Genomic DNA, 14,126 nt, shown 5'->3' on the forward strand with positions numbered 1-14,126 from the left:
AAATCATTTGTATTTTAGAAATTTATTTAGTCAGTTTTGCAGGTCAGGCCGAAATGACCCTGAAATACAAGTTTGTTTGAGATTTTCATGAAGTTACCAGTCTGGCTAAAATGATAGTTTGTGTATCAAAATATACAGTACTGTGACATTACTGAAACTCTGCGTGGACTTTAACCTCAAATGCAGCTTTACGTTTGTGTTGTTTTTCTTTGTTCTCAAATGTGCTATTACCTCTCATAACAGCACAGCGTACTAGAAAAACAGCACTGTTGCAGAGATAAGTGCCATATATGCTATTTAACATGATTGTCAAAAAGGACATAAAGTTGTGAACCCTCTAATGTCAAGTGATGTTATTTCACTCGGTGTGAAACATCAACAATGCTGGGTAATTCTTTGACATGCTCATTTCTTTTCTTACATGTAGTTTATGTGACTGAATTTGATGTGATCAATGCCCATCAATGTATAAATTCATTTGGTTCACAAAGTGCTAGCCATTCATCACAAGTGATGTAGTGAGGATCTAATCTAAAATTCACAAGACATTTTGTTTTGATTTTAAGCAGTCTAAGTATAATGACTAAGGTGAGTCCTTCAAGCATCAATTGTTGCAGAAAGTGAACGATTCAATTTGTTGTCTCCATGGGTGCCCCATCTGATGTGAATGAAGTTGTGAAAAACAGCATGCTTTTATTGTTAATGAATATTCTATTCATTTTTACCAAAGCTGCCATATAATGTATTTGTGTGTGTGTGTGTGTGTGTGTGACACAATTTTTTTTTTCTGTCATTTCTCATGAAAATCTGAATACGTGCTGAATGAAGCTTGGTTTTTGCGTGAAGAAATAGTAGATCGTAGATCGTTTGTGATACCATTTACAAGATGTATACGTGTAGTTCTTGTAAGGGCTGAGGGTGATTTTTCTTGGCTTTAAAAAAATATATATTATAGCAGATGCTTATAGGATAAATATTTCAGACAGGTTGACTATACTCTGTCTATGAGAGTTGGTCTCAACTTCCAGAGTATACAATATGTTATATTTGTGGTATTTCCTCCGCCAAGGAGGTTACATGTATGTTTTTGCCAGCATTGGTTTGTTTGTTCAGCTGCTTGTTTGCAAAATAACTCCAAGAGTTATGAACGGATTTAGGTGAAATTTTCAGGAAAAGTTATAATGACAAAAGAAACAGATGATTAATTTTGGTGTGATCCAGATCACCATCTGGATCCAGGGTTTGTTTGTTTGTTTCTTTGTTTTTTGTGAAAGATTCTTTATCACTGGCAGGGTCCATCATAAATGTTGGATGGCACTCTCGTCACCCTCAGAGCCATGTGCTGTTGCTGGTGGTGGACTTAATAAAATACCCCCATTTGTACTGCATGGGCATGTTTCAGCGCCCTCTCGATAGGTTCGAGAGCCCGCTTTATAACATACAGCTTTTAAATGGAAATAATGTCAAAGTATTGGGGATTGAGCTATCTCCCTCAGTTTTTGAGCATTTAAAAAGCTCTTACCATAGCAATACATGTTTTGACTTTGACTCTGACAAAAGATAAATCAGTCACATGAGCAAGATTTCAAGGCAAATGCTAAAACACTGAGGGAGTTAGCCCAATTGAAATTTGGCACATGTGACCACTATACGTAGTATGCAGATGTGCAAATTTCATCTTTTGTCTGCTATGAACAATGTGTTGACACATTAACATATTTCTGAATGAAAATCATACAAAATTTTATTGGTATTGTATCCATGCATTAGGTTAGCTCCCTCAGTTTTGGGGCATTTGACTTGAGATTAAGGAAGTGTGACCAATTTGAGATTTAAATGTGTAAAACAAGTTTCTTTCATCAATATTAAACAATGTATTGCCATGGTGGAAGCATTCTTTTAAATAAAAAGCTTACAGAAATACTGTGAATTTAGCTAACTCTTCCAATTTTGGGTGGGGTTATAAATCACATTCAGTAATAGTTCTAGTTTATAAAATGCTATATCTGCCCTACTCGGCTGGGCAAAGAACCAAGAATGTGTTGATCACACAAAAATGAGATGAAATAAGGACATAATTACACAATTTTGATAGTTATGTGTAATGAATATTACATCAAAGCATGCATGCATATTTGTTATAACCATATGTATCATGTCGTAGGAAATAAAAGGGGCACATTTAGAATTTGCACTACAAGAAGTCAAAAAAAAATATGAATGTTAAATGGAATGTAAGAAAGAATGTCCACACTAGTACTCTAGGAAAGAGACAGTCGAGACATCATACAGTCAGGGCATATAGAATTTAATGGAGGTACAGCAGTAGGAAGCAGGAGAGAATGAGTGAACATTGTAGATGGGGAAGGAATAGTAGTTGAGACAAAACTGAAGAAATTATCTGGAGCAGAAGTAATGACTGGAGCCAATAATGTATGTTGAAGAATGAATCAAACCAGACACACACTCTAGTGAAAGCTGTATACATTGTAGAGGACCTATACAGATGTAAGTCGCTGGCAGAAAGGAATGATGGCATTTAGTGTGAATACAGTTGTGTGAGCACTATTCAAAGCCACAAATATAGTCACCGTCTCTTCATTGCTATTTTTCTGTAAGTCAAGTTTAGTGGTGTTTAACATGTATAGGCTTCATAGCAAGTGGGAACACTGTGCAGAAAAATGCTTGTCTTGCCTGGCTGAGTAAATGACAAACAACAAAAAATAAATTTTGTAACAGTCCTTTTTTATCCTCTCCAAGCATACTTTCCTTCAACATAGAGAGGGAATTCTGATATTAATGCAAGACTATCTGTTAGAAATGTCAGTGGTTTTGGATACTGTTACATATATAACAGTGTCCATCTATGCATGTTTTTAATTACAAAAAAAATGGATGAAGTCAGACGGATAAGTGTGTATACATTTTAAATGTCATAAAAACTTGCCAACTTGGTTTAACAGTGGCTGCAGTTTGCCAGATTTGTTCTGTGAGATATACCAGTTTTAAAATGTGATTGCCTTCATTAGATTTTACTAGACATAGCATCGTAGCAGACCCTTGTGATGATCACCAAATTCTGTTACTGTATATGCCGAATATTTCGTGAGGTTTTTATTTTCGCGAATTTCGCGAGTCAGGTGCTATTCGCGAAATTAAAGACGCGTGAAAATATTGACTCTGATCCCGATGTGAATGTGACGTACGCATGTACTCTTCTCCGTTCAGTACAGGACTCCAATCGCGAATGAAACCACTCACGATATCGTTGGGAATTCACGATTGGCGAAAATTCAAACTCATGAAATATATGACGTATACAGTATATGATTGCATCATAGCTCAAGGAAGCTTGTGTTGTATTTTGGATCAAGCAACTAGTGCATTATAGCAGTGCCCAGTGAAATAAATATTCCCTGGATGGCCATTACTTTCTTTTAGTGCTTCAGCCATTTAATGAACAAGGACAAACCGTTCATTCACAATGCAAATTTTAAATTCTATAATTGTGAATGATGTGTTGTACCTTTAGTTGAAAGAGTCAGTATGAGCTGTTTTGGCCCTCAATCATACTGTTGCATGCTTGTAATGATATTATTCCCTGATTATCATGACTTCCCCCACATGGTGCCAGAGGCATTATACTGTACCTGGGGTTGTCCATCTGTCTACAGGCCCTGTGATACTGTGCAATTAACTCACCAAAAGGTTTTGCCTTCGCTGCCTAATTTGCATAAAGTAAACAACTTGTTTGCTCTAAACTGCTAGAGAAGTATTGCAGGACAATATCTCACCTCAGAAGCCATCAAATGATACAATCTATACAGCAAATTGAAGGAGAAACTATTTTCTGACTCATGTTAGTTATTTTGGGTTTTATTTGGGATAAGCTTGTGAAAATAACATCAAATATTAGCTTTAAAAAAAAAACAACAACAATTTGGTCTGTAAAAAAAGGGTTATTTTCTCACATTTTTCTTCATTGCCCAAAAATGAAACTTCAGTACTGTAAAAGTGGATATTTTCGTGTGACTAATTTTTCGCGCTTGGCCGGGTCAGAAGAGTTTCGCGTGTTTTTAATTCTGCGGAATCAAGACATCACGCACAGGCACATATGGCAAGCAAAAATATTCGCCTGCTTTTATTTTCGCGCTAGTTTCTGGTTGCGCGAAATGCGCGAAAATTTGAACACCGCGAAAATTTCCACTTTTACAGTAAATGATTTGTTGTAGTACATCCATACTCTGTTCCAAATATCTTTTCTGTAATATTTGTGGCATGGTTATGCTGGGAAAAAATCGAAACCTCGGTCATTCTTAACCCATCCAATCTTCACGCCAAGCACAGGCAAAATCCATAGCGAGAGTGCTATGTAGTCAGAGGTATTGATTTCTGTGCTGCTTGCAACAATTGAAGCACATTGAAGGGTTCGTCTGACCAACGCGCCGCCCTGTGGTCTGAAGCTGAACCACCGACCTCAACGAACCCTGTCATTGTGCACTGACCAATTTTTTTGTCCTTTGCTTTACACAGTGCTTCATTGACTGTTAAGAATTCAAAAGCTGTGGCGTCTTATTGCGGAGCTAATTACACCGTATCGCCGGGCCTGTCTAGATCTGCATTTATCATCATTCCATGTTTGAAACTCGTTTCAATACCCATGATCAAAAGTGGCGTCAAACGCTGCCACAATGTTGTATTTCTTGTGTGTGCTCCACCATTCACATTTCTTGATAGATTTTTTTTTTTTTTCAAAATTCATATGGGGAAATTGTAGACTCTGAGGCCCGAATTCATGAAGGTGGTACAATTGAAACCATGGTTTAAACCATGGACAAAGAGTGTAGTTTTGTATGGGGCGCCAAGTGTCGCATGGTCTATATCATTACGAAATCAGTCATTTTTTCACGTTTATTTCGTAACGAAATAGGCCATTCGACACTTGGTGCCCCATACAAAACTACAGTCTTTGTCCATGGTTTAAATCTGGTTTCAGTTGTACCACCTTCGTGAATTCGGGCCCTTTTGTTTCTGGTAATACTGCTCCCTGTATTTTACCTTTTATATAATGATAATAGCAGTACCTGTGGAAATCCATGGGCCTGAGGTCCTCATATTTTTTTGTCCCCGCCGAACGTGTTCGAGCAGGGGACTATGAAACGGGCTCCGTACGTGTGTGTGTCCGTGTGTCCGTCTGTCCGTCCGTGCGTCCGTGTGTGATCAAAATGTTCAAAATGCTACTCCTTCGCCATTTCTAACCCGATTTTGATTCTGTTTGCTTTATATGATAGCACTACATGGGAGCTTTGAAACTTATATACAGAATTTAAGTTGTGACCTTTGACCTTGACCTTTGACCTATATTGTACATTTTGCTTCAAAATGCTACTCCTTCGCCATTTCTAACCCGATTTTGATTCCGTTTGCTCTATATATGATGGCACTAGGTGAGGGCTTCAAAACTTGTACACAGAATTTTGACCTTTGACTTCTTTGACCTTTGACCTTGATTTTTGACCTATATTGTACATTGGCTACAAAATGCTACTCCTTCGCCATTTCTAACCCGATTTCGATTCCGTTTGCTTTATGTGATGGCACTAGATGAGGGCTTCAAAACTTCCACACAGAATTTTGACCTTTGACTCTTTGACCTTTGACCTTGATTTTTGACCTATATTGTACATTTTGCTACAAAATGCTACTCCTTCGCCATTTGTAACCCGATTTCAATTCCGTTTGCTTTAAGTGATGGCACTAGGTGAGGGCTTCAAAACTTATACACAGAATTTTGACCTTTGACTTCTTTGACTCTGACCTTGATTTTTGACCTGTATTGTACATTTTGCTACCAAATGCTACTCCTTCGCCATTTCTAAACCGATTTCGATTCCGTTTGCTTTATATGATGGCACTAGGTGAGGGCTTCAAAATTTCTACACAGAATTTTGACCTTTGACTTCTTTGACCTCTGACCTTGATTTTTTACCTATATTGTACATTGGCTACAAAATGCTACTCCTTCGCCATTTCTAACCCGATTTCGATTCCGTTTGCTTTATGTGATGGCACTAGGTGAGGGCTTCAAAACTTCTACATAGAATTTTGACCTTTGACTTCTTTGACCTTTGACCTTGATCTTTTTACCTATATTGTACATTTTGCTACTAAATGCTACTTCCGGCGGGGACATATATTACGCACCGCGTAATTTCTACTTTTCTTGTCTTTCATATTTTTTCCACATTTTTATTGATAAAATAAAATCAATGTTTTCTCATTCCTTCTTTTGTGCTCTCTTCTTCCTATGACCACCCCCTCCCAGAAATTTGATAGTAATATGTGCCGATCCGGTCCACGGTTGGGATCTTCCCGCCACTTGCTTTAATTACAGAACTTGAGTTTCGAGGGGGCAACACCCGTTGAAATCCAAGGGTTATCTTGTTCACCCCCCCCCCCCCCCCCCCCCCCGTTCTGTCCGCAGAATCTTCCCTTTGAAACGATTTACTATTTACTAACAATTTACTATCTAATACTGAAATTACACTCTTTCTGCATACCTTGAAAATTACTCAATGCATAGAAACTTATAAAAGGGTTAAAAGTCAAGTAAAAATCCTCAAATCCCCAAATACATGCTCTCTTTAAATAGAAAATATCTATAGCCATTTATCCAATTAAACCTAGTTCAAGGAAAATGAACATTCAACACGTTTGTGACAAACAAGTCATTTTGATATTTTTCAATTATGTTAAATTGTTATCACACATTGTCAAGACGTACTATAGACCTATTAGGAGAATCATGCATTATGGCGGAGGCATTCCAGTAGCAACATTTCTAGTTCTGTCACTACCTCAGTGTTAATTTGTACATTCTTGGCATGTGAATGTACCTATTCTTAAACACAAGATTTATTAAAATGGGGTTTTATAGATACTATTACATTCTTCTGACAATATTCCAAGTGTAAGAAACCACCAATAACTACTTGATACCATTGACACATTGGACCTCAAAGTTGTAGTGTTCATAATATGCATAGTATTTTTGTTTGTATGTATACCCTATGTAGACCTATTTTGTATTCTCATTTCATATTCTTCCAGACGGATGACAGCAAGCGGTCTTCTTCATGGGGAAGCGCAGACAATCTCAAGGAGGTGGGTCATTTCATACAATCACTATAGGTAGCCTAGTGTATTTTTAAGAACATATTTTCAAAATGGAAAATTGGGCCCAGGTGTAATTTACCTCATTAAAAAGGAGAGAATGTTGAAGTTCATGACTGGTACAAATGGCCCAATTAAACCCCATATGAGTATCAAGCTGGGTGGGGCTGAATGGTGAAGACTAAATTTTTTTCCTTGTCTTGTGAAAATACATGGTCAGATTTTTACCAAACTTTCCAGGATGAGTCACAAGGGCAGAGAAATACAAAGCTCCTCAAATGGTACATTGTAGGTGTGGCTTAATGCGGGCTCAGGGACAGGGCCTGAAGGCCCAAATAACGTGAAAATCAAATTTAATACTTTCAAATCCCGAATAAGTTCAGTGAAACCATTTTAGATTTGGGCACTGCCACAGATCTAACTAGCAAAAAGAACTTCAAAACACCGCTGTGAAAGGTTGGGGAAAAATTAATTTTTCATTTGTGTCACAGACACAGTTTATTGCCGCTTGGTCTACTATCAGATAGTCTACTTCCCAGTTCATCAAACACCACAAGGCCGAAACTCATTTGGTCTACTATCAATTTCGTCTAATGTTCATTTGGTCTAATCTTCACTTCGTCTAATGCCCAGTTTGGCTAGTTATCATTTCGTCTAATGACCATAATTTATTATGGTCTAATTGTCACTTCGTCAACGTGGATTTTTTCCCACTTTGTCTAATATCATTTAGTTTATTGTCAGTTCGTCTAAATTTCATTTAGTCTACCGCATTTATCATTTGGTTTGTGGACATTTCGGCTAATATCACTTGGTCCACTGCCCGCTTGGTCTATATTTCACTAGGTCTAATAGACAGTTAGTCTCTTTCCATTTTGTCTAATTTCCAGTTAGTCCATGAGCCACTTCGTGCAATTAGTGTTTCGTCTTGTCACCATTTAGTCTAATTTCCATTTGGTCCAATTTCCAGTAGGGCTACTCTCATTTTGTCTACAGACAAGATACAGATAGGGCCTATCACAAACAATATTACCAACTTTGATGTGATTGAAGTACAGTTCATGTGACGTATATGTTACCAAATTGTGATTTCTTCTGTCTATTCTACATGTGCCTGTGTAGTTTGTGCCCCCATGTCTGAATTGTGGAAAGTTTCAGTGCAATCGTATAATCATGGAATCTATGGAATCATGTATAATCACTGAGCTTCAAACAAAAGAGTGAAACTGTCATTTAATATCAGTCTTACGATTCAGGCCTAATCTCGGTGAATGATATAAGAATGAATTACTCATACGAGTATATGTGAACATGGTAGGGTCGCATGATATGACCAAGGGGGTCGTGAGACACGAAATATATACGATAGCTGAGGGAGCAAATTTAGCTTTGGAGTCCTACATACCACTTGATATTCTTTGACGAAGACACTTGCATGGGGCACTATCAATTTCAGCCCTGCAAGGTCTCATCAGAGACTCGAGGGTAGAAAGAAACACTCTCTTGAACCACGGCACAATAGAAACGAACACTTCACGTTTCAACCTTTATTGTTGCTGGATTTTATTATCTCTTCTACATGTAGTATATCTCTTATGTATGTAACAAAGTTGTACAGAAATAATGAAAAAAAAGGGGGAAAGGTTATGAAAATACTATATGCCTAACTTATAAGCAGTTTTAACTGCTATAGCTTGCCATCAAATCACCGATATACAACCGAACTAGATTCTACAGATAATTTCTCCCTGTGACCTGCACTCCGCATGTAACGTATCTCAAGAAGATATCCATACTAACCGTTAGTATTCAATTTAAAAAACACAACTGCTCAAATTCGGGCCGGGTATGCATAGTAGTTATCCCATGTGAACAGCGGATGTAGTATAAATAGTATTAGACCAGTTGGGTATATAGACTTAGTGGTCATTAGACCAAATGGTCCGTAGACTAATTCATAAGTAGCCCAACTGGTTATAAGACTAATCAATAAATTGCCGAAGTGGATATAGCTTAAGTGGGTGGAGCCCAAGTGCAAATTAGACAAAGTGGGTATTAGACGAAATGGAAATAGACAACTGTAAAACATGATATATTCATTCGCGGCATGAAATTTTCGCAAATTGGAGCCGACGGCCTTTTTCGTGGCATGAAATTTTCGTGAATTGCCACTGGCGTTCAATGCATACAGTGTAGACAAGAACTTTGGCGTGCATTTTATTTTCGCGAATCTTGGCGCTCGTGAAATTCGTGAAATTTAATGCACACGAACATTCCTCGTTTTTACAGTAATCGAGTACAGTTGAACCTCTCTTATCCGGCCTCCCTTTATCCGGATCTCTCTATTATACGGATGCAATCTCGCCGTGATTTTTTTTTTTGAATAATAATTACGGGAGGAAAGGGGGATTCCCAACTCCTTGAGAACTCCTACACAAACACACATGAATTACATATTACTTCCAACATGATTAACATACATTACATCAAATTTCCTTCCAAATTGCTTACCTTCAGACATTTTAACATCCCCAAACATCCCCAAATCATCGCAAGAACATGGACAGATTATGCGCTCGAGTCCTCTTGTATCGCATTGCCACATATAGGTCCATACACAGCCGTCGATGTGACTGGATAGACATGCATTGTTTCGAGTCATTGGCTGAGCAACGAATGATATTGAACACTCAAAAATTGTTCACACACAGTACACACACAAAGAGAGAGAGGGAGACCATCTAACAATGGCGACCTACAGTCGACTTTGGCGAGCCCGTGATGATTGAATTTTGAAGCGTAGTTTCGTCGACTCGTACTGTTTATTTTCGAGATCTACTTGATACATTTCTTAATCATTATTTAGGTAAATCATCCCAAGAATTTATAAAAGAAAATGATTTCATTCTTGCAAACACGAACCTCTATTTTGGGGTCTGTTACTGAGTGTAACAATGGAAAGGTTGCAGTATACACATTACTACATGACATTGTGGTACTACAATGGGCTACATCAGTACATGTGTACATGTGTATGTATATGTACATGTATAAAGCATTGAGTCTCCCGTATCCGGCCAAATCCCTTATCCGGATGAGCCCCGGTCCCTACTTGTCCGGATACGAGAGATTCAACTGTATTAGACAAATGGATGATGAGACCATGTAGTTCATAGACCAAATGGATAGTAGACGAAATGGGCATAGCCAATCTGGTAAGTAGACGGACTGGTCATTAGACTGAGTGGCAGTTGGACTAAATGGATTGAACTAGGATTAGACCATATGGGTTGAGACGAAGCGGGTATTGGACAAAGTGGGAGTAGACCAAGTGATAGATTCCCACAGACACAACAGCAGATTTCTCCCAGATAAATGTCATTTGCTTTGCAATGAATACATGCAATCCTGCAAAATCAATATTTTATAGCGCTGTGCACTAATATCCAGTATAAAACAAGTTACCAAAGTCATGCCCCCCCCCCCCCTTCCCTTCTTTCTGTTTTAAGCTCACCCGAGCAAGTGAGCTGTTGTGGTCATTCCTCATCCTGTGGGCTTGAAGTTTTTACATTTTCAGCTTCTTGAAAACCCCATGATGGATTTTTGCTTGACTTGGCAGGTAGCATCCCAAGGTTGATAGGATCTCAATTTGTTCATATAGGCGCCATGCCCCCTCCTCTTGGGGCCCCTGCAGGGACCCCAAAGCCCCAAATTGTCTAATTTTTAAATGTCTTCCTCTCTAGAACCAGAAGTGATAGAGCTAAGATAGAGATATGAGTGAGTACATTGATGACTGTAGTTTCAGGTTTATTCATGGCAGATCCTGGGGGTGCCTCCCACACCTGAAAGCACTTTAAAGGACCGTGAAATGCCAAAGAATACACATGTGCTTCTCCCATTTCGGACAGCCTACCAGTTTTGTTGTGGCCTATTACTCACTGTCACATTTTGTTGCATTCACCCCATTTTACTACAGCCTCCTCGGTTTATCACTGCTATGGCAAATAATATGATTGAGATGCATTAGGACCATCTCAAAACCACGTTTGAAAACCAAAATTGGCAAATAAAGATACGATGTTGTATGTTGTTCCTAGACAGGCAAGGGAATTTCTTGTCAATCAGTGTATCACTCGTGGGGGAGAGAAAAAAAGCTGAAGATATAACCAAGAGACATGGTTCATGATGAATTTCAGGCTAGCTCTGGTTGGCTGTCAAGACGTAAGGCATAGCATGACTCCCAAGCTGCTGCCATTATGAGGAGAAAGTGTTCACAGTGAAATGGATGGCAAATGATGCATCTTCTGATTTGTTTCATGAGTACAAAATGTGAGATAAATACAACGCAGACAAGAAGGGCCTTGTTTTATACAGATGTCATGATATGCACTAACATAGATGGAAATGAAAAATTGAAGCATGTCATATCATCAGGAAGGGAATATTCCCCACGTCTGTAAGTATTAGGTCAGCAACGGTTGATTATAAGACAAACCAAAGGCATAGATGACTTTAATATGCGAAGTGTGCCAGAAGAAAGATACATTCTCTAGGTCAACATTATTGTGGTGGCTCTATGCTTGGAATTGGAACTTTGAACTTCCAAGCTTCATTTCTTTCAGCCCATCAGTGGATGCCACAAGATGCATTAAGAGGGAGAAACACATTGGGAATGAATAAAAAGCTTTCGGAATAAGTAGAGATGATGAATATGAAATGCACACATGAAAACACTTGAAATAAGTCAAATTACACATGCAGATGAATGAGTGAAAACTCATAGTAAGCACATGGGTACATCAAAATGTTCTAGAGCAACTTTCGTTTTCTTATTAATTTGTAGAAAGGGATACAGGTATATGATTTGGCTGTCGCTCCATGAAACCTAACATTATGTAGATCAGTTTGTATGATCATAGACCAAGTACTATCAGGGAATTTGAGGGAGTCACCTACTGTTCATACAAAGTCCCCAGTCCACAACTTAAGGACTATTATGATGTCTTCCCAAATATGGTATATGATCTAATGTTTTCAAAGATTCAAAGATTCAAATTCGTTTCTTGGCACCTGGTCAAGATGTTAGGTGGTTGGATCAAAGTTTAGAAACCACAGCTTCACATTTGTAGAAAGAATTCATTAATATTTCATGGAATCCAGTGAGACTTAATCGTTACAATACATTGGTAATTTACTCTTCAGATGTAACATAATTGTGATCTAACATGTGCTGAAGATACATTATGTATAACAATTCACATTGTGCTTTTTGATAACTATATATATAGCTATATATTGTGCTTATATATAACTATATATATAGCTGTATGTCCTTGTTGTATTGAATTGTGGTGTATCTTTTCTCTCTTTCCCCCTTTCCAGAAATACAAACAGCAGCTGAGGAAGCAGGGTAGCAGGCAGTCCTCCTCCAGTGCCCAGCGGGCGTCACCAGTACATGCCAATCACTCCACTGTGGCGAACCTTCCCTCTCCAGTCAGCACAAAACTCCTCTTCTACGGCTTCATCGCAAACTTCCATCCCCACCCCACCTCCCATAACATCATCGTCATCATCATCCTCCTCATCCTCCTCATCATCTTTCCAGGTGAGGCATGAGAGTTTACATTCCAGCTATGATATTCTTGTACTTTGTGAAGATAAACTATTAAGACAGGGAAGTACTGATTCAATCTCCAAGGTAAGGGACTAATTGTCAAAAATTTCCCCATGCAAACTTGTGACAATTTTTTTTTTGTTTCTCAATAATCTTTATTGAATTTCTATATCTAAACATTCATCTTGATTGTATGCAAATAATGTACAATCAACAATGATAAATCAAACCAAAACAGCAAGGTGACCCAAAAATCATAACATACATCTTAAATCTATACACATACTAACACGTATATGCACACAAATATCCTCCCTACCTATTCCCTCCCCCCCCCCCCCCCCATGCAGTTCTAGGGTTCCTGCTTACATGCTGATCCTAAAAAATCCAGAATGTATTCGTTTGGCATTAGCAGTATGCAACAGAAAAACTTCAGAAATGTGAACCATTTTACAACTAATCTATCCCCTTAAAAGTCCCCGCCGCCGTCTATCAGTCAAATGAATAAACTTTGAGATGCTTCATTCACTGCGGGATTTAGAACTATTCAAATAGTCCAATTAATTAACATTTTCCCTTTTCATTAACTGCAAACCTAATTTCCCTCTCATAATTGTCAGTTTCTTCCTCTTCAGTGCTTTCTGCTATTCTGTTTTGAATTTTGTTAAAGGATGTTATTGTGTACTTCATGATTTAAATATAACATATCTTAGCAAAATGATCAGAGAATTGACAGACTTTCTGAACTACCAAACGTTCAAACGTTCCTATGAAAAAAAAAAAGTCTGCCCAGTGCATATCTCGAAGACACACAAATTACCCCCCGATTCAAGAAATCTTTGTGAAATTTGGTGGTCTATTGGATATGACGCCTGTCCGGTGATCAGGAGGTTGTAGGTTCGAATCCTGCCTGAGTACAGTATGTCCATGATTTGTTTTGTCATGGCTACTACTAAACACTTATTAATTCAGTGCTTATCTAAATCGATGTAGGGCAATTTGTCAATCAGTTGCAATACATCTTGAACTCTTTAGTTTTGAAGAAAAGACATTCTTTTTTGCATAAGTGATACTTAAATGCTAATGTTCTGTATCCTCTTGTCTCTTCTTTAAACCATGCAGCAAGTTTCAGTCTCAACTAGTCTGATAGGGCAGGCCCACACCCTGCCCCGCTCCACGGCCATTCCTGTTCCAAACACCCTCAGGGCTCCACCAGTTCCCAGAATACGTGGTAGCGTGGAAGGACTAAACCAGGAGGTAGAAAAGCTGGTGCTGAGTGGCAATGACAGGGAAGAGAGGGTAAGCAGCTGAATCCTTCTCTTGGTTTTTCATAGCATCG

General features: G+C 38.4%; 1 protein-coding gene across 1 annotated transcript in view; it reads left to right on the forward strand.

The window, feature by feature from the left end:
- Positions 1-341: 341 nt before the first annotated feature.
- The window catches only part of LOC139714374 (protein FAM117B-like), a 33,914-nt gene continuing 20,129 nt past the window's right edge, over positions 342-14,126 (forward strand). Inside the window, 5 exon segments of the mRNA XM_071626080.1 lie at positions 342-588; positions 7,111-7,164; positions 12,556-12,671; positions 12,673-12,778; positions 13,910-14,086. Of these exon segments, the coding sequence (XP_071482181.1) occupies positions 580-588; positions 7,111-7,164; positions 12,556-12,671; positions 12,673-12,778; positions 13,910-14,086 (462 nt within the window). The 5' untranslated portion in view covers positions 342-579.

Source organism: Diadema antillarum, unplaced genomic scaffold (assembly GCF_040938485.1).
Source record: "Diadema antillarum isolate AM-2024a unplaced genomic scaffold, OU_Dant_1.0 seq00002256_RagTag, whole genome shotgun sequence".
Classification (NCBI taxonomy): domain Eukaryota; kingdom Metazoa; phylum Echinodermata; class Echinoidea; order Diadematoida; family Diadematidae; genus Diadema; species Diadema antillarum.